Source organism: Pinus tabuliformis, chromosome 3_2, assembly GCF_031772625.1.
Source record: "Pinus tabuliformis cultivar Carrire ecotype Pingquan chromosome 3_2, CPIR1, whole genome shotgun sequence".
Classification (NCBI taxonomy): Eukaryota; Viridiplantae; Streptophyta; class Pinopsida; order Pinales; family Pinaceae; genus Pinus; species Pinus tabuliformis.
The window spans coordinates 1,271,284,624-1,271,306,884 of record NC_142302.1 but is presented as its reverse complement, the minus strand read 5'-3'; the positions used below and the strand labels follow the sequence as shown (position 1 = coordinate 1,271,306,884).

The 22,261-nt window shown below is 34.9% G+C and overlaps 1 protein-coding gene across 2 annotated transcripts; it reads left to right on the top strand.

The window, feature by feature from the left end:
* Positions 1-3,224: 3,224 nt before the first annotated feature.
* Positions 3,225-6,195, top strand: LOC149185378 (protein SPA1-RELATED 3-like). 2 transcript variants are annotated; one of them, XM_089417916.1, is made up of 3 exons: positions 3,225-4,202; positions 4,427-5,774; positions 5,965-6,195. In XM_089417916.1, the coding sequence occupies exons 2-3, from the start codon at positions 4,830-4,832 to the stop codon at positions 6,178-6,180; spliced, it is 1,161 nt and encodes a 386-aa protein (XP_089274042.1). In that variant the 5' UTR covers positions 3,225-4,202; positions 4,427-4,829; the 3' UTR covers positions 6,181-6,195. The 2 variants fall into 2 exon arrangements, with proteins under 2 accessions (XP_089274042.1, XP_089274041.1); XM_089417915.1 differs by having other exon boundaries at positions 4,378-5,774.
* The last annotated feature ends 16,066 nt before the right edge of the window (positions 6,196-22,261 follow it).

Genomic DNA, 22,261 nt, shown 5'->3' with positions numbered 1-22,261 from the left:
TGTATTTAAGGTTTTAAATTTTAAATTTTTATTGTTAAATGTTTTTTTCATTGTATAAGTTGTTAAGAAGTATATTTTGGAATTTTATTTTTGAAAAGTTATCAAGAGCAATTTCAAGGTTGTCTAGGTTTTTAGTTGACCTTAGATGATTGCATTGTAGGTACTAAGGTTTTTAATTGATATTATGTTTAATTTTGTTATATCTAGAGATTGTTAGGGTTATTAAGACTTTTTCCAATTATAATATGTTTTTCCATTGTATAAATGGATTGTGAACGCTGCTAAGAATTATAACATGAATTCTAGTTGTGGATTGTTATAGTTGTTAAAAAATTTACCTAGTTATATAATCAGTTATACATTCTATCCATGGATTGTGAAGTTTGTTAGAACTTTTTCATAGTCTTTGACTTGGTCTTTTGTCATCTCTAGATCATTAAGGTTACCAAATCTTTTCCTTGGTCTCAAATTTAAGTTTTGTTCACATTTGTGAATTGTGAGTTTGTTGGGACTTTTATATGGTCTAAAATTTATTTTTTCAATGCATTTATGAATTATGTTAAGTGAGACTTTGACCTAATTTTAAATGTGCTCTTTTGTTACATCCATATAACTTTAAGGTGACCAAAATTTTTATTACATCTTAGATTGGGATTTTCCTTCCATCTATGGACTCTTAAGGTGGTTAGAAGTTATACGTAGTTTTGTATACATTTTCTTGTTGTACCCACAAATGATCAAGGTTATTGGAGTTTTTCTTATTCATTACATCCATAATTGTTCCTTGATGTTGCTATAACTTTTACTTGTGTTGCATGTAGTGATCCATACAATAAATGTTTGGATGACGATATATAACAATCAATGCAACTACAATTTTGAAACAACTTGCAAGGACACTTAACACCAATTGTATCGCGAGCAATGTTAGGAAGTCATTATCATGTGTTTTTGATGTGTTATAACATTGATATTCCATGTAAATTACGATCATATATTTTGTGTAGAGATTTTATTTTATTTAAAAAAAACTTATAAGAAAACACAATGGATGCTTCCACACATTAACAAATATCATCTCTAATAAACTTATTGATATAAATTAATATGTCTCTCTTAAGAGATTTGAATAAGAAACTATCTAACACAAAATCATATTGTATTTTTAAAAATGGGAGGGGCTAGTTCCCTTTAGAAGCATTATGGGCCCTCTTTTTTTACATATATAGTACAAATGCGTGTCAGAATGACAGCTGTCACATCGAGACAATAATCGCCATCACCATGGCTCAACATGCGCTGCAGCAGCAGCCTCCGCAGGACTCGAAACTGGCCGGGGGCCGTGCAAACTGACCCACCCGACCGTCATATCATGCACTTACGTGCACAAAATCATATTGTATACATGTTTTATGTTTTGGTTTTTTTACTAAAATCCAACAATAAAGTTCTTAGTGATATCAAATTTTTTAACTACTTCAATCAAAATTTCGAAAATGGATAAGAAGCTTGAAAAACATTTCAAGTAAATTTTGAAAAAAAATGTTTAAAAATAACCAAAACAGAAAACAAAACATAAAAGGTTTAAACTATCTTACACAAAATTACTCAAATACCTTTTATTTTAACAAGAATGAGAATGTAAATTCTATTACTTCAAATCTACATTTGTTACTATGTAGTTGTTACATTTGCAAATTCACCCAAAATTTAAAGCCTCGACTAGATACTGTTTTTATGTCATTGGTACCTCACAAGACCCTTTTCCCAAAAAAATTAATATTTTTCCCCTAATTTTCTATTATGTCTATGTACATAAAAGTGCATAAAACTTGCAAAATAAGATATCATTTACAAATTAGTATATATAGAAGTTATATTTTGAGGAGCCACCTTCCTTCTTGTTATCATCTTGGTTCATTGAATTATTTGCATTCAGATCAGACAATAGTTGTGCAATTGTGGGCCTCTCATTGCTTGGTTGTGCTGAATTTGTCGATCCTTTTACCAAAGATGAGTGAAGATTCTCAATTTTTTGACGAAGGTTGTACATCTCATCTTTAGTTCATCAAATAATGGTTCAGTGCTCTAATTTTATATCCACACCTATTGTGATGCTTGAGATTGCTTAGTTGTGTTTCATTTGCAGGGTGAAGATTTCCTTTGGAGTTGGTTGATTCTATCCCAAAAGGGCCTTATGTCTTCATTATTATTTTTCTCCATTGATCCCACCAAGTTCAAGTTCAATTAAGGTTATGTTTTGTATCACAAGTTAATTATCCAGTTGCTAAGACTATGGGAGAGAGTGCTCAATATTGAAGAGCTTACTTAGACTATTGAAATGTCAATTTCACAAATTTAAAAAATACACCTATATCTCCTATACTTATTGTTCAAATCCTTGACCCTATATTTCTTAAGAAAAACATTACTCAGAGCCTCGATATTCCCTAAGACCCAAAGACATCTGACAAAAGTGAAAGCCTACCCCCTTAAGGACCACCAACAAGGAATTCTAGGTGGCGTAGTTTTCCTTGAATAACAATGATGAAACAACATGCTTTAGTGGATAACAACCAATGATAATTGTCCCACTACTAGTTTGACAACTGAATTATAATAAATTTTCCTACTATTTAATACTCAAATACCTTTTTTTAATGCAATTCATGGACACTAAGTGGTTGCTATATCCACGGGAAAATTCAGATAGATCAATCCAAAGGGATCTACCCGTTGGCCAAACTAGCAAGACCTAACCCCAAAAGCATCGAAGAAATTTGACTTCATAACCCCCAATAAACTAGATACATAGCAACAAAAACTTGACCACCTAACCTATCTTTGAAACATTTAATACTCAAATACCTAACAATATTATCCATCATCAATTATATATACTAAATAATTTCCATTGTCCTTTTGTTAACCCATAACCATGACGCGTTCACATGTCAAAGGAGCTTCTCCTCAATAAATGTTATACCAAAAACAAAGAAACAAAAAACACACAGAAGGTGATGCGTACGAAACTCTAAATTTGTCTATGTGACTCTCTGAGCGGAAAGAAAGTCAAAGGGAGCCCAACGTTCCTTGGAAGGGAATGAAAAGTGCATGCCAACCATCACACTTTTTCTGTCATTAAAATCATTGTAGCCGTTTCACACTGTTGTCCTAAGCTCCACCATTTATTAATTCGATGTTGGCGTGGATATTTTGTTTTTGTTGCAGCACAAGACTTGGTTGCATTGAGGCCACGTCGTATGGGAAAGGTACGAAATTATTAATGTCAATTCTCAGTTTCTGGGTCGACGAGCGCCATATCTGCTATACCCACTTGCGTTTCTCCAGCGATCCCTCGCTTCAGTTCGATCCGAGGTGCTCAGTATTTCCATTTCCTGTTCTTTGAACAATGCTCTGTATGTTCTGACCTGCATGTGGTGCTTTTGTTCGAAAGATACACAATGGATTGAACTGAATTGAATTCGATAGGGACATCCGTTGAGGATTATTAATGGCGGGAGATTCTGCTAGAAGGGTTTGGTCCTTCAGCATGCAGTTCCACAGGGATGTCAGGCGATGATTTTCATGCTTGGGAATGATGAATAATGCTGTTTTTGCGATGAGGATGATGATGAGTTGCAAGGCATAACAACGTGTGTTAGCTCAGAGGAGTGTAAGCATCAATCATTCCACCATATCATTGGTTGGATTTCCATAGAATTGCAATAATGTGTTTGAAGTAGCAGAGTGTATGTGAATACATCTTGCAAGTTTTCTCTACAGACTGAAATGCATGTGGGTGTGGCTAGGAGGTGGCAAATGCCAGTTTTCTTGACTTTTTATTTTAGGCTGATTAAGGTCAGGGTTTAAACACAATATCTTGGGCTGATCAAGGCCGGGACTTAAACACAATATCTTGGGGCGATCAGGGCCAGGGCTTAAACGCAATATCTTGGGGTGATCAAGGTCAGGGCTTAAAAACAGGGATCAGAGTTCTGCATCGACCACTGTTGAATTTTCAATTCCATTTATTGGATTGTGAATTCTATTGTCACGGGTCACCTCTCGTTGCAGATTTCAGCTGCAGCAGCTTTTATATCAAGAACATGCTCGGAATCACGGGTCTCTGTTGCTTAGAGAGAAAGTGATTATGAACAGCGAAAGGCTATTAATTCACCTCAAAATGCTCAACACAAAAGGTAAACCCTACCATTGATGGTGTTCGCTGAGCCAAGTTGCTAATTTTATTCTGGTGGAGTCATTTGCCTTGGAAATAACAAAGATTATTAAATTTGTAATAATTTTGACTTTGAGATTGTAAAACCCTGTGTTAAAATGTAACTTTATGTTTCTTGGGTACTTGGTTTCTTACAGTGACTTGGAAGGTTCATCCCTTCTACTTACAATTTTTTTATTATAGCAGTCCTGGTGATTCCGGGTTCACTTTAAAGAAAAGGAAACCAGTAAGGCAACCTGTAGTGCAAGATGACTACTAGTAAGTATATTGGACCCTGCTTCTATGACATAAGGTTCATGCTTGGAGACCATTTTGAAAATGTATATGAGAAATGTGTATAGCGATTTTCAGTTTCTATGCATTTTTTGGAGGGAAATTCGTGGGAGGGTTCAAGGAAAACTGGTGTTTTTTCTTGGGTAATGAGTGCAAAGATGACTTGGTTAGCACGAATTGCAGCATGGAAGATGTATAGAACTTTGCAGGTGAAATTTCATCTTATGAAACTTAAGATGGTCATTTTATATCTGAAGAATGTGAACACAAGGTGGAGCACCAACCTGAATATGTGTGTCCCGCCTTAGCTGATCAAATGGATATAAAATTAGGAGAGGATAAGGAGGAGCAGAATGGGAGAAGTAGCTCAGGGGAGAATATATGTACGCAAGGAGACTTTAATCCTCTGGAGGTCCGAACCGACTGCCCAGGATTGCATCTAAGCACCAGTCTTGGTCTTTCAAATGAGACTCCATATTCAAGCAAGTCTGAAAATAACAAATATTCAGGTTCATTTCAACATAAGACTGATCTGGCTCACTTGAAGGATGATGCAAAATTGGGCACTATGACTCTGAGACAATGGCTTGCAAGACCAGAGAGGGTGGTGGATTGGTTGGAATGCCTGCACATATTTTTGCAAATTGGAGAGACCATAGACCGTGCACATTCTGAAAGACTGGTTTTGCAAAATTTAAGACCCTCATGTTTGAGAATATCATCAGTCAATCACATATCTTTGACAGATTGTACTAATTCTTTGGCTAATTCAGGTTCCAATTCATCAGATTGTTGTAATGGAAGGATCTCTTTGCACATGACCAGACATAACAATATATGCAATATGAATGAAGAAACACAGCTTGTAAGGACAGGACAAGAGGACCAAAGCATACCAGCACAGAATACACGCCGTGCAGACGCCATCAACAGTGAGCCAGAAAATTCAAAATCATGCACTCATTCTGGTGCCCCAAATACGGGTGAAAGCAATGTTCATAAGCATTTAGCTTCTGTTGCATCAGCATATTCTTCCCATGAAATTTCAGTGGAAAGGATATTAGATGCAGGGGGAGGGATGAGAAATACTAAAATGAAGGCCAAAGTAGAGGAAGAGAGCAGTCAAAAGAAGTTTTGGCAGAATGAATTAAAGCAGATCATTCATATGGAACAAATGTGGTACACTAGTCCAGAGGAGCTTGCAGGAGGATCATGCTCATTTTCGTCAAATATTTACTCTCTAGGAATTCTCTTTTTTGAGGTGAGTGAAGCTTAGGAAATTTGGATTGCATATTTTCAGGAGATATGTTTTAAGTATCAGAATACATAACAGACTTAATGATTGAAATACTAAAAGTAGTGCGGTTAATGTGATATGTCAAGAAGATGGCATATGAAATGTGTTTTTTAAAATTCAGCAGTTACATCTATTTGAAATATTGTGTTACCAGCTATTCTGTCCCTTCATCTCAGAAGCAGAGCAATCAAAAATAATGTCAGATCTTAAACATCGTGTCCCTCCTCCTCAGTTGCTACTAGAGTGGCCCAAAGAGATTGCATTTTGTTTATGGTTGCTTCATCCTGATCCAAACTGTCGTCCAAATATGAGGTTCGTACCTTCAATCTTATTGATTGGTCATCGGTCTTTTGTTTTGCAATGTTATTGAGTTCAAACACTTGGAAACTAGTTCTTTTATGTGCTATGACTTATAAATTCTGTGAAGCAGTTTAAATGTTTTGGAACTGTCAAGAATCAAGATGAGGTCTGATAAATTTTGCACTGAAATTTACCTGTTAAAAGGAAAGTAGTTAAGTAAGATTTGGATGTTTGGATCACAATAGGAAAGTTTGAATTTGCTGTATCAGCAGACCTCATTTGTTTATGATATTATAATTTATAAGTACGAGGTTTCTCTAAAGCAAATGCTTGTGGAAAAAAATTCTATGTACCAAACTGGTGAACGTGCAGCAGATTCAAGTCTTCATCAGTTGACCCTAGCAAGATAGTGATGGGATCAAAACACAATACCAACTAATTCTAGTCCCTAGTTGGCTTGCATGGAATCCTTTCCGGGTTATTCTCTTTATATACATATTCAATGGCACCCATGCTAAATTTTACACTCAAGACTACAGCTATAAATAACCTTACATAGGATCCACCCTCATCAAATCTTTGCATCTTTAAATCGGAAAATGTTGACTGATGGCATGATTGGTGGTTTGCTGCTCACCTTCTATGACATTTATTTTTTCCGAGTCTTCACCTCTAGTGACTGTACATCCCTTGCAACCTTTAATGCTATATTGCATGTCCTTCCAACTATTCATCCTTTGGGACACTTCACTTTTCATGGCTCCCCAAGGCACTAACTCTTGGTCATATAATTAGGTATTGGTTGGTGTTTAGTGGCCTGTAGGGCTTAAATCCTACAAAGACAATCACATGACAATTGCATACCTTGGTTTATCTTCCTTGGGAATTACCGTTGAATACTTTAATGATTGTGTATTTGTGCATAAAACATTTGTTTGTTTTAAGAAATCATTCCCCTCAACCTCACATCCTCTTAATCTCTGTTTGGTGCTATCGAGATTTGCATCGGTATGTGTCAACAGTACCCTTTTAGGTTCAAAACTAATTTCACCCTAGAAATGACAAACTTCTTCCATTCAAATCCGCTAGTTGAGAAATTAAACATCTATGCAATAAATATCTTTCCTTATTTGTATTTGTGCAAATATTTTCATAAGGAAATCGTACCAAGATGCTCAATCATATACCAACATCAAGTTAATTGTATGGTGTGATGACAAGTACGTTTGCATCCAAACTATCATTAATCTCTGTGCATGGGCTACAATCAAACATTTTCCATAATGCAAGGGTAAATAATTGCAGCAAATAGGTTGCTGAAAAATTGCTGAAGTAATTATGTCTCGATGATTAGAAAAATGAGGCAAAAATTGTCCAAATAATGCTATATGATTAAACATCATGCTTTAAAGTTTAGGTACATGCTTATCCTTTTCTTGCAGTTTAATGCAGTTTTTTTTCCTCCTATATCAAAAATTTATTAGGATGCATGTATTATGCATGATATGTAGGTGGCGATCCATTTCAAATGATAAGGCTAAAATTGAATTGACACCGATAGATCATAAACCCTGATATCCAGTATTCTAAAATACTAAAACAGGGATATATACGTCTGAATTGGCTATATAAAAATTCATTATTGTAGAGCCTATATCCTCATTTAGAATTTTAGGTTTTGAGAAGCATGCATATGATCTTCCCCAATTTGGTATTGTCCTTTCTCAAGCTTTAATAGCACGATTTACAGTGTCTTAGGTTATTGAATGCAAATGTAGAAGAAAACATGCAAAATTTGATTTTGCATAACTGCGTTCTAACTTTAGAAGCACAATGATTTAATTTTCTCTTAGATGTTACATGTGTACAGTGAAATTTTGGAAATTAAAAATGTGTTGTGAAAACTACACCTAGAAGAAGATATGACTAGAATAAGTTAGTATCAAAAACGTAATTGGGTTGGATTTTTGAGTTCAGTGTCACAATTGTGGTACCTTCAAGCAGGTTTTTAGGACTTCATCTCTATTGTCAATCATTGCTACAAATGTTAATTTAAGGATATTATCTTTGAAGATATTTTTTGGAAATTTTAAATAGTCTAGACCTTAAGTTGGATATTTGTTCCTATGATGAGATATAGCTGAATGCACTGAATATTTACCCTTGATATGGTGTCTTACTGAATATTTACCCTTGATTGCTATCTTCTTGATAATTTATGAATTAACTATATTCATAAATTCCAAATTAATTGGTTGGTGGACTTCGATGCCATGGTTTGTGCTACCAATCTGTACGGCATAATCCGTTAATTAATTCACATGTACGTTCATATGGATTTGTTTGCACATTTATTATATGGATTGAATGTGCGACTACAAGTGATTGCTCACAGGTACTACAAAGTATGTGTATGACATTGTAACTTAGTTATATTGTGTTGCAATAATTCGCATGGACTTTAGAAATTGATTGTAGTGTGTTACAATGCCATTGTATGATGATGGAATTGAAGGCTATTGCAATCATATGGTTTTCAGGTACAACACAATTAATTTATTTTGGTAGCAACTATATAGGGGCACAATGTGAATGATAGGCAAGGCATGGGTGGTAGTTCAAAATAGTATGACAGTTGGCGAAAGACTAGCAGAAGGTGGTAAAGTGATGACTCGTGTAAATTTTGTATCGTGGAAGATGCACAGAGATGTATGGGGGAATAGAGTACAACTAATAAAAGATACACAAAGCTTATAGATGTACAACGACTGTAGATTGTGTGGAAGCATACGACTATGTGGTCAACTTGGCTTTGATAACAAATGACATGGATAATAATAATTCAATTGCTCTATGTGTGGATATAACAAAATATTTGATAAATGTGTATGAATGAATAAGACAATTGAATTACAAGGAGGGTCCCATTTAAATATGAGTCAGGGGGTACCTTTATACTTTTTATTCTCTTATTTAATTAGCCTATATCTACTTCTTCTTCTTCTTCTTATTATCATTATTATATAACACTAAATGTGATTCCCATGCTTTATTATAGATCAAGATATCGTTAAAGATGACTACCACAAAACTATGTAGGAAGGGTTTGCAAATCTTGTTCATGAGGCTTTGAAATGTTCTTGATATCAAGTAGTATCATATCAAGTGATACCAGTTGATGTGAACTTGCAAATAGATTGAAAGCTTTGATAATATAAACCCAAGAACAATCTAAGAATATATAGAAATGCTTCAGGTTTTTATTAATAGAAAACCTTTGAGGTAAGGTAACACCATACAATCACTCCTTAAGGAAGGAGAACATTACACAAGGCATATGCTTGTCACTACAAAACATTACTCGACATATCTCCAATGGAGAGTCTCTAGCCTCTATATAGGCTTCATACATACAATACCATGGGTAAATACCAAGTAGTATCATATCAAGTGATACCAGTTGATGTGAACTTGCAAATAGATTGAAAGCTTTGATAATATAAACCCAAGAACAATCTAAGAATATATAGAAATGCTTCAGGTTTTTATTAATAGAAAACCTTTGAGGTAAGGTAACACCATACAATCACTCCTTAAGGAAGGAGAACACTCCACAAGCCATATGCTTGTCACTACAAAACAATACTCGACATATCTCCAATGGAGAGTCTCTAGCCTCTATATAGGCTTCATACATACAATACCATGGGTAATACCATGAGCCCTCAATACCATACATCCAATACCATGGGCTTATTTCATTTACATCACATTATTTCCTAACTAATTGTGGTCCCTTCCATAATGCGGGTTAACCACTTTATTTATTAGCTATGGCCCGTTTATTCATTATCCTTAACTAAAAAAACTAATTGTGGTCCCTTTATAATGAGGGTCAACCACTTACAATCATCATTAATGTGGGTAACCACTTACGGGCTTTATTTACTAAACTAACTAATTGTGGTCCCCTTTTTTACATCACATTATGCCCTTGGGTACCCCCTTATGTACCCCATATTATCCTCCCCTAAGTATACTACAATTTCCTAACAAGAGTAACAACATCTCCTAAATATATACGTGACATCATCTTGTGTAATTTGATACATTGAAATGATACATCTCTTGCTCATATATATTCTCTCATGTGTCTCTCTTATTCTCTTTAGTTTAATATGGTATCGAAGCAATTGTGACTTCGACCTAGAGAAAATTCAAAGGTAGTGTTAAGGCAAAGTTTGATGGGGCCACTTGGAGAAGGAGACAAAAATGCATGGTAAAAATTGTATGGCCGAATCAAGGAAAAGCTGTATGGCTCGATTACGGAAAATGGTATGGCTCAAATAATTTTTTGTACTATTTAAAAAATTGTTATGGGTACAACTCCAAGGCCATAACCTGTAGCCAATGACTATAAGAAGAAACATGAAAATGCATTACTTCTTCTTACCTTTGCCTTGAAAATTGGTATTCTTCTTCACGTTCGTGGTATTAACATTGCTTTTGAAGTTATGGACAAAATTGAGGAATTTAATGAGTGTCAAATTTTATTGCTTTGAAACAAGTTGATTGTTCTAAAGATGGTAGCATTATATTTTGTTATAGTTCATGTTCAAAAGTTACAAGAATTGAAAAATTAAAACCCCATATTTGAAGAAGTTGTAGCTATACTCCTTTAGGAAGAGCAGAGACTCAAGAAGAGTGACTATGTTCCAGATAAAGCATTTGCAAGAAGATACAAAGGATGAGGTTGTGACAGAAGTCGTCGAGGAGGAAGATCTAATTGGTGTCAAAATCAAAATTGGAAATTAGATTCTTCAAGTTAGATAGGTACTTTTGAAAGTTTTAAGCATTATAATTATTGTAGCAAGTATACTCATACTTGAAGAAGAGTGTTATCTTAGACAAAAGCATGAATTTGAAAGGATTGGAGGTAGAGGATATTGTACGGGAAGAAGTAGAGGGGTAGATATCATAGTCATTTTATAGAGAATAGTGCAATTGTTCCTAAAAAACCTGCCACTGATTATTTGTTTATGGCTTCTTATATTGATACATCTGCTTCTCAATGTGTTTGATATATTGATTTAGGAGCTACCAAGCATATGATTGGTAAAAAATAAGTTCTTTCAAACTTCTTATTGAGTGCCTTGGTGAAGATGTTTGCTTCTTGATCTTGGGACCTACAATAAATCAACTCTATTTCTTTATTTTGCACTTTTTCTTTGATACAATGATCTTGAATTTCAACATGTGTTGTTTTCGAACGATAAATCAGATTCTTTATCATCTTGATGGTGCTTTGGTTGTCACAACATAAAATTGCTGGTTGTATTTGTAGAAGCTTTAAATCACTTAAAATCTTTCGTAATCAAACTGCCTCACAAGTTGCTTCAACAATTGTTTTTTATTCTACTTCTATTGTTGAAATTGCTAACGAAGGTTGCTTTTTACTTGCCCATGAAATTACTCTAGTACCAAGGGAAAAATCATAACCCATTGTAAATTTCTTGTCATTTGTATCACCTGCCCAATCTGCATCTGGAAAACCATTCAACATGAAGTTATCATTCATTTCCAATACAATACCAAATTTGTAAGGTACTTTTGATGTATCTAAGTGTTGAAGAAAGTGTAACTAGGTTCGGTCTTCATAAATGTACTTTTGATATTTGTATTTATTCAAGAAAAGAAATATTATTTTTGTTATATTTATCAATGAGTTTCTTGCTCATTGAAATAGGTCTAGCACATGTTAATATGCTATAGGTGAGTCAAAGAGTCAAACGAAAATGTTGAAGACCTTAGGGGCATGTACTATGTATATATTTGTATAAGAGTCAAAAAATATCTCTCCAAGCAAAGTCAAAGTCCTCTCCATGCAACGACATCATCAAAGAAGCAATTCCGATGCAAAAGAAGTGAAGTCGGCCTACTATCCTCAAGTCGGCCTAAAGGAGGGACAATCCTCTATATATAGAGGTTGTCCACTCCTCCAACGACAAGCATTCATACCTCTGAAATCAGCGAGCAAGAGAAGCCGAGAAAAGGTGGAAGAAGTCGAGAAAAGGAGCCTCTAGTGCAGTGAAGAAGGAAGAGACAAAACTGAGTGATAAAGGGTTGTTCTAAGTGTGAATTATAGTCACACGTGCGAGAAAAGGAAGGGTAATCTGCGGTCATTACAGCAACCACATCATAGTTACATATCTCTCTTGTTTGGGCTAGAAACTTAGGCCTATAAGGCCTCCTACTCAAGCGAAGAAGAGACTCTCACAAGCGAAGGAGAAAGGAGTCAAAACATAAGGGAAACCTCCCACACGTGCGAGAAACTAGGGCTGCAGTGCTGTCACATCAAGTCTGCAACTACTCATCAAGAAGAAGCTCGGTTGGACAAGAGAAGGAAGGTGTCTTCATAGGTGAAGGATCTCACTAAGTATCAAAGATAAGTATCTCTTCTAGAGCTCACATAAACAAGGTCTATCACCAGTTGTCGAAGGAAGAAGGAGGACGAAGTGCCGAGGAATGAAGTGCCGAAAGAAGAAGGACGAAGTGTTGGAAAACAAAGTGCAGGAAGGAGGAAGGATTTGACTTGTGCTTGGAGGATATTCTTGTCAAGGGTCTAGGGTTTGGCATTGATCAATAAGAAGCTTCAATAAGAGAAATTTATGAAAGGGTTTTCCTCTCTAAGAGAGAGAGGTTTTGCCTTGGCAAAGAGCCAACATCTTGTGTTCTTGTTCTTATTGTTTTGGTAGTAGTTTGATGAAGTAAACTCACATGCATTAATAAGAAGAGAAGAAGATTAAGCTAACAAGATAAATTGTAAAAGAGCTTCACAAATTGTTATCAAGACTAGAAGAATCCTACTATACATAACTGCCTTTGATTCTTCTACACTAAGTACCCTTTTTGCTGCATTCCAATGTGTTTTCTTGGGACAATTTAAAAATCTTGATAATATTCCAACTGTAAAATTTATGTCTGGTTTGGTTGTAGAAAGATAAATAATCCTCCAGCAAGTTGACGATAAAACAATTCATTCACTACTTTAGATTTATCATTTTTTGAAAATTTTTAATTTACCTCCATTGGAGTTTTGCTTGGGTTACAATCTTGCATTCTAAATTTTTCCAACAAGTCTGAAGCTTACTTTGTCTGTGAGATAAAAATCCTATGTGGTTTTTGCCAAACTTCAATACCCAAGCAATAATGCAACAATCACAAGTCTGTCATATCAAATGATTTAGAAAGACTATATTTTTCTTCTTGCATCAAATCATTGCTACTACCTGTAATTATCAAGTTATCAACATATACAACCATAATTATAATTTCATCAACTTTTTCTTTGATATATAAGTTAGGGTTAGAATCAATCCTTTTGAAATTTACTGAGTTAAGATACTTAGTAATCTTGTCATACCATGCTCGAGGGGTTTGTTTTAATCCCTACAAGACCTTCACCAACTTACATACTAAGTATTTTTTTCCTTCAGCTACAAATCCTTCAGACTACTCCATATATACATCTTGTAAATCTCCATTCAAGAATGCACTTTTAACATCCATCTGGTGTACCTGCCATCCATAATCAATACCTGCTTTTTCTACATATCCTTTTGCAACTAGCGGCATTAAGTCATTTAAAACTTCCACAAATGCAACCTACAATTTTACAGTATGACAACCAAAGCACCATCAAGATGGTGTTGAATCCGATTTATCATTTGAAAACAAAATGTGTTGAGATACAACATCATTACATTAGAAAACAAGTGTAGAACAAAGAAATGGAGTTGATATATTGTAGGTCCCAAGATCAAGTAGCATACATCTTCACCAAGGCACTCAATAGGGAGAAGTTTGAAATTTTTTGAGAAATGTTACGGGTTATGAAAAATGAAATCATCTTTAACAAGGAGCATTAGATATTGTAATTATGATTTCATTGTTTTAATAATATATTCAAGTCGTAACTAATAAATCATTTATGTTACATATATAGTTTAGGTAAATAGATATTAATTAGGTGTCTGTTTCCTAACGAGAGTAAAACAACCTCCAATATATATATATATATATATATATGACACCATCTTATGTCATTTGATACATTCAAGGCATGCAATAAAGTTTGAAAATTTCAAGAAATGTTACAGGTTATGGAAAATGAAATCATTAAGAGGGAGTGTTAGATATTGTAATTATGATTTCATAGTATTAATAATATGTTCAAGTTGTAACTAATAAATCATTTATGTTACATATATAGTTTAGGTAAATAGATATTGATTAGGATTCTGTTTCCTAATGAGAGTAAAACGACCTCCAATATATATATATATATATATATATATATATGACACCATCTTATGCCATTTGATACATTCAAGGCATGCAATAAAGTTTGGAAATTTCAAGAAATGTTACAGGTTATGGAAAATGAAATCATTAAGAGGGAGTGTTAGATATTGTAATTATGATTTCATATTATTAATAATATAATCAAGTTGTAAATAATAAATCATTTGTGTTACATATATAGTTTAGGTAAATAGTTATTAATTAGGTGACTATTTCCTAACGAGAGTAACAAAATTTCACATATATATATATATATATGACACCATCTTATGTGATTTAATACATTGAAATAATACATCTCTTTCTCATGTATATTTTGTTGCTTGTTTCTCTTTAGTTTAACATATATTTGGGATGTTTGCCTCCTCCACCCGGATTTAGTGGTACCTTGAACATAGATCAAGTTTAGTGAAAAAATTTACTCCATGAAGTTCAAGGAGATCATCAATAACTAGTATGTGAAATTTGTCCTTGATCATCAACTTATTGAGAGCTTGAAATTTAGGACACATGCACCAAGTGCCTATCTTTTTTAACACCATGACTACTAGTGATGAGTAAGGGATTGTACCTAGATGTATGATCTCTACCTCCAATAGCTCAAGAATGATCTTTTCTTTTTCATTCTTTTTTGCAAAAGGGTGTCTATTGTTGATTTTTCAATAGTCCTCTAAACTGATAATTGTTTCTTATGATTTTCTTAGATTGATCTTTTCTTACATTTATTATCCATTATGAAACAATTACATAGAGAACTTCAATGTAACAAAATGCTAGAGGATCATAAAGAGACAACCACATAAGAACACAAGAGTTTACCCTGGGAAAAGCCATATGGGGAAAAACTCAACAACCTTAACTTATAAAATCAATTCAACAAGGGATATCAAAGCCAGAGACAAATTGACCAGCATGATAGCAAAATGATAGTCCAACAAGTGCCAAGTCGACCCTCCACAAAATTCCAAGTCAAAATGTCCACAAATGCTCTTGGTCAAGGTCTGCTACAAGTTTGTACTAGGGCTGAATTTCGGCCTCTTTCTCTGCCACAGAAAGCTTGCACTTCACCTTAGAAACTTTGGATTCCACCTCAGAAAATCAACACAGAAACTCGGATTGATCTCAACCTTCTGTAGTCACTTGAGCGAGGGCAGATAGATGACTTGTTCTTCTTCTTTTTGGCCTCCTTATCTTCTTGTCTTCCTTTGCTAGAGAACAAAGATATACTTGTAATGCTTGTGATCTGAAGTGCCTCTTGGATGGAGGACGAATGAGCTACTTATAGGCTTCTTGAAGGACGAATGGGTGTCTCCTTGGGCAGGCCAACATGATCATAGGAGGGCCGACTTGGACAACTTGTGGAGCCATAAATCATCAACAATAAATTCTTTTTTTTTGATAAATACATGAATAATATAATTTTATTTTGAGCATGAAGAACATGATTTATATAAATAAGTACTACAATGATAAAAATAGTTTAATATGAAGACCGACCATAGCTACAAACTTCAACATCTATAAGGATGTATGTACCTTTGGTGGTTGACTTGGAATCAGGGGAATGCCATGGTCATGCTCTCTTTGAGAAGGGGGTAAAATATTTGATGTCTTAAAGACTTGATGATGTTTGTCAAGGTTGCAAATTTGAATGGATTTCTTCTGTCAAGTTATCCATGACTTGTATGGCATTAAATTGGGCAACAATGATAGAGTGGCCCTTATTTAATATCTTCTCCATACAATGAGAGATGATTATTTTAGGAGAGCTTGCTTGAAGCCCTCAAAGGGTGTGTACATGATTTTATTTAGTGAAATTCATATAGAGTTCTTTGAAATCCATGGTGACTGGTCCCATTATGTGTATCCATTTTTTCCCCAATAGACGAATTATCACACACGCTCATTTCGATGGAAAATAGATGAGTTTTGAGTTGATAGTCCCCCTTCGGAGTTTGACATTTTCACATATGCTCCTAGATTTCATCATACCTTTATTGGTGATACATGATTTGAAAGTTTTGCGCTAGATGTACAAAATAATGTGTTTTTTTGCTACTCTCTTGTGAATGAAATTGTGAGTACTACCACTGTCAACTAGGATTGCAATTTTCCATTGTTTGATGCAGCTAGTGTATTTCAAGGTTTGAGGAGTTGAAATTCCTGATAATTCATGCAAGGTGATGAGTGGTTCTTCATGAGAGAATGGAGGTTCATTATTTGCATGGGTTGGAGTGTTGGTATCTTCAACTTGCAACTGTAGTGTCTCTAATGTACTTATGCCTTTGGTCAAGGCTTGAGTGGTCACATCAATTCAAAACAATTTTGTTCTTTACATTGGTGCCATGGAGCATATTTTTGTCACAATTATAGTAGAGTCCTTATCTTTGGTGATTTGCAATTTCTGTTGTAGACAACCTTTGTGCTTTTAAGGGACAAGTAGGAGTTGTGCTTGGGGAACTACCTTGGGAAGGATGAGTGCATGGAATGAAGGTTGGTTTTTTGTTTGTGCATTTATCATTGTCTTCGCTTCTAGGGCCCTTTTAGTTGCTTCCAACCATGTAGTAGGACCATGCATTCTAACTTGTCTTCGAATTTCCTCGAGGCCACTAATGAAACATTCTTTATACGAAAAATATGTGAAGTTCTCTGTGTAGATGGCTAGTTGCTCAAAGGCTACCATAAAGTTTGTGACTAAGCTTTTTTGGCATAACTTGGTAAGCCACCCCAAATAAGGATTATCTATCTTGAAACATGCATGGATAGGTTTAACAAATTGACTCCATTTGATGTATTCCACATAGTTTTTTTAATGCCATTCCCACCATTGTTATCGTTCTAGATCTATATATAGCATGCCCACCTTAAGTTTCATCATGTCATCGGTAATGCCATGGATGGCGAAGTAATGGTCCATCTAGGTGATCTATGCTAATGGGTCAGAACCATCAAACTTGTTCATGTCCACATTAGGAGAATGGTGCCATATGTTATTATCCGTTGGTCTATTGTTGTGTGGACCTAAAGAGGGTTGTGTGTGGCTAAATAGTCTTGCGTTAGAAGTTTCTTCCTAGTGTGGCTTAATGTGCGAAGTAGTCCATTGGTGTTCTTTTGGTATGGCATAACCTAGCTTATCTAGCAACTTCTCATTCAACATTTTTTGACGTTGGCTAGGTTTTGTTGATTTTGTTTTTGGAACTTCTTATACTCTAGCTTGTTATCCAACTTCTCATCTCGCTTCTTATCAAACATCTCATCCAACTCATTTTTGTTCTCCTAAAGTGGCTTACATTAACTTTCTATAAATTTCAACTCGCTTGTAGTAGAGTAGGTGGTCATGCTGTCTTGGGAAGTATGAGGTGGTTTAGAGGTATTATCCTTCACGTGTGAGCTCATTGGAAAAGGTTACTAAGTCTTGATGACAAGGGAGTTCAAGGTGTTATAGATCTTTGATATGTTTGTAGAATCCAACAATAGTACTCGGTCGGATATCTTAGGGCACTAATTAAGGAGGCTCAACTATGCCCTTACTCATACTGCTTGACTACCAAGTGTTGTTCTCAGCATACTATAGTAACAAGACGACCAATTAGCCTATCTAAAATTGGTTTCAAGTATACTTAGGGGACTTACTATATACCCAAGGTTATGTAGAAGTGAGATTCTATATATAGGTACTATTTAATATGGTAGTATTGGAAGGGTTACCAACAGGGATTAGAAGGGTTTCCAATAATGTGATTCCACTTGTACTCTTGCGTGTATTCTTCCCCTACCATAGTTTTACTTGTTGAACGACAAATCACTGTGTTATTTAAAGACGTTGGATCATGTATTTGAAAAAATTAAAAAATAATGAGCTTGTTAACCTAAGAAAGAAAATCTTAATAACACCAAAAAATAACTTGTGTAAGGTAGGGTTTGAGGTCAAAAATCTAAAATAATCACAACTTCTACTATTCTTCTTAGATTAGCTATTATGACCCTAGTTATGAAATGCCGTAGCTTCTCTAGATCTATTGGCGTTGGTTTGATTGAAACTTGTGCACTTAATCAAAAGATATTCAATTTGTGAAATTCATAGCCTTTTCAAAAAAAATCCAAAAAATGCATATTTTAAATCAATAATATCTCCACTTCTTGGACTCCATTTTGGACGGTTATTTTTTTTAGAGGAATTCAGATCTTAGATTGGATTCTCCAAATTATACACAAGAAGTAACTTCAGAAATTAGCTCGAATGTTGTTGTCCTTTTTTTGTTAAAAATCAATGAAAAGAAAAAAATTCCCCCTCTTTGTGCTAAGTGGCAAGACAAGACAAGCTACATGTCAGAAAAAGCCTTAAGCCATTTTGTTGCTTTGTATTGATTTGAGGATATATGAATTTATAATACGTCAACTTGACCTTCTAGATCTTCTAGATCTATATCTAGATCTCTCTAACAAGTCATCAGTGGATCATGACAACACCTCATCAAGATAAGGATTATAACTCATGACAATATGGTCTCGGACTTTGTGATTCTTTAGGGAATCACAATCTAACATTCCCCCCCTTAATCACAAGTCTGAATAAGTGTACAACACTTGTACCAATAAATTTTGTCATCTTCAATCTGAAACTATTGAATTGAGCTTCAATGAAGTTTTTCCTGAAAAATTGCCAATATTGAATATCTTGAAGTAAATTATAGCTGTGTTTGAACATTTTTGTTGAATAATTGAAATGATTGTTGTTGAGGAAACTAGTTGCTATGATGGAGTTCCCAAATGCTGATTGAATTTTGATTGACTTTGAATCTTGTAGTCTAATATCTGTTGTTCCCACTTATCAAGTGCAAGGTGAGAGTTTCAATAGTTCATTCTGGAAAGGATGCAAGCTAGGGCTTTGGATTCTTTAGGTGGTGGTTTTTTTGGTTGACCACTAACTAGTTGGCTTCAAATAGTGTGATTGTTTCTAGATGATCACTAACCAATTTGCTTTGAATAATGTGGTGGTTTCTGGATGACCACTAACAATCTACTTTGAAAAATATGGTGATTTTTGGCTGACCACTACCTAATCCAAATTTATTTGAATAATGTTGTAGCCTACCACTAACCGTCTTTACTCCATCAATTTACTCCCTCCCCTTAAAAGTGTAGGAGAGTTTCTTTTATCATTGTGCTCCCCCCTTTAGGTGTGGAGTACTATCTTTGACTCTTTTTGTTTTTTTTTTTTTTTTTGTGTCTTTACTTCTGTTTTGATTAGGTAGTAAGATTGATGTAGTTGCTTCACTATAGATTCCATCTCCAAGAATTTATCCACCCATTTTGAATTATTTTCTTAGATTTCTTCTACTTTGGACACCTTTCTAATAAGTGATTTGTCTTTCCACAATGAAGACAAGGACGAAGATCAAAACACTGACTCTCCATGTGACCAACTCTTTTACAATGTTGACACTTTGTATCAATACTCTTAACTTCATTCCTGCACTCGCAAATTAAATGGGTTTGGATTAATATGGAATATGAAAATTGTGTTCTTCGGTGTATCCCGATCCATGCCGATTTTTGTTGAATGATATTTCTTCCCAAGATTTGACAACCATCTTGGAAAGCTCTTGATGTTGTTCTTTGACATCTTCACATTTATTTCTATCATCATTTTGTCCTTCTGACTTATCTATGATCACTATTTATTTAATGAATTGACTAGAAGATTACATCTCCATTAGGTCTTATGTATTACAAGATGCATCGACCATTTGCTTTATCTCATTTATGTTACATATTACATTACACTTTTGGATAAGGTCTTCTGTAGAACTTGTTGCATCAATTTGCTCTATTATCTCCTCTGTTCCACAACTTACATCAACTGTATGAGTGAATTCATCCTTTTGTATTAGATCTTTTGTGTAACAAATTGCATCTATCTTTGTTGTAGATTTTGCATCAAGAATATCATCAATTTGATTTTTTTTTGCCTTAATTTTATCGGAAGTGCGTCAATCAGTTGATCCTTCATATCTAGATCACTTTGAAGATTATTTGTTGACTGTAGTGTATTGGTCATTTGATCAATTATGATTTGTTTGGTGTGTAAGCTCCACTCAAGTATTTTAATTTGATCTTGCAACTCATGGTTGTACTCTTGAAGATCCTTGATTTCTTGACATGCATTTTATAAGCGTTTTCCTCCCTTCACCATTTTTCTCACGCTTGCTTGCTTATTTTTCACGCTCGCTTATGTCACCTTATGGTGTCAGGAATCGGGTACTGTTGATCATGCACTCCAAAGTGTGATTACAATGACTTGAATTTTGATGAAAATGACTTACTCACTTGACCTTTGTTGAATTTTTTAGAAGACTTCTTAATTGATAATTATCTTTGATGATTATGATCTTTTGCATTCTTATTCATTAGTTCCATCATTCAATAATTACATAGAAGACATCAACCATACAGTAAAGAGTCAACCACACAAAGAACACAAAGTTTACCTTAGGAAAACCCACCATGGGGAAAACCCAACCAACCTTTTCCTTAGAAAATCAATGCAACAAGAGATACATCAAAGTCAGCTAACCAACAAGATTACCAAAGACCAAGTCAACCCTCCATAATTTTGTCCACAAGGATCTTTGCAACAAGGTCAAGAATACGTCTTTCATGTCTGCTTTAGACCTTGCACTATGCTACTGAGATCAGTGTTTAACTACAGAGATATAGCCTCAGACTTGTTGAAGAATCTAGGGCAGTTAGAGATAATTAGATTCTTCTTGCATGATAACTATTTGTGAGTTGTTTTCAATTTTTCTTCTTATTCCAATCTTCACTTATTATTATTAGAGTGTGTCTTCTTTAGTTCATCAAATAGCTACCAAAACAAAGAGGCAAGAACACAAGATGTTGGCATCCTACCAGGGCCAAAACCTTTCCCTCTTGGAGAGGAAAACCCACACAAAATTCTTCTTATAGAGATTCCAATTGACAAATACCAAGATCATGACCCTTGACCTATTATGCCACTCCAAGACCAAGATATCAATCGTCTTCTTTGTCACTGTTGAGATCATCATTATTGTTGCACCATTGAGGCCATTACTGCTGCATCAAAGAGATCTACATCATTGCTGCACTATGTCTGCACCTTTACCAAGATCATAACCTTTGAGACTATGTATTTATTAAGAACAGGATCATGGCAACACCTTGATGTATGTTGAGGTAGAATATGTTACTTATGAGATCATGTTGAGAGTGTAATCATCCTTGACTGCACTGAGAACTTCACCCAAGATATGACTGTGTTTTTCACCGAGATCATCCTTGTCACTGTCATGCTATGAACACATCACTGCAATACTTATGCTGAGAGTATATACTCTTGCAATATCCATCTGAGAACCATATACCCTTTCTCCAACTGAAACACTGTAATATTATCTCCATTCGAGATTCCTGTAACTCTCTGTGCCATCTGAAGTTACAAAGGTATCCGAGATGCACCCTATTGTACCCATCCATAGTTCTTGAGCTTCTGAGAATGACATCCGAAAATCTTCCTGCAATTGTCCTGTACTTCTTGCACCTATATGAAGTTCAGAGAGAAATCCGAATCTATGTTTCTTGTGGTGACCCCAACGGGGTATTTATAGTGGTTCTGTCTCCATAAATAAGCCGACATGTCACAGTGAAAGGATGTGTCTATTATTTAAGCCGACTTTGACATTAATATATATTTTGAGGCCGACATAGCTGAATCGTTTTGTTGGCTGCTCTTTTCAAAAGGATTG

What these genes read in the sequence shown, in the direction of transcription:
- LOC149185378 (XM_089417916.1), top strand. Translation starts at nt 4,830, where the DNA reads ATGGATATAAAATTAGGAGAGGATAAGGAGGAGCAGAATGGGAGAAGT. An exon ending in TAGGAATTCTCTTTTTTGAG is followed by an intron (nt 5,775 to 5,964) that starts GTGAGTGAAGCT and finishes TTGTGTTACCAG; the next exon opens with CTATTCTGTCCCTTCATCTC.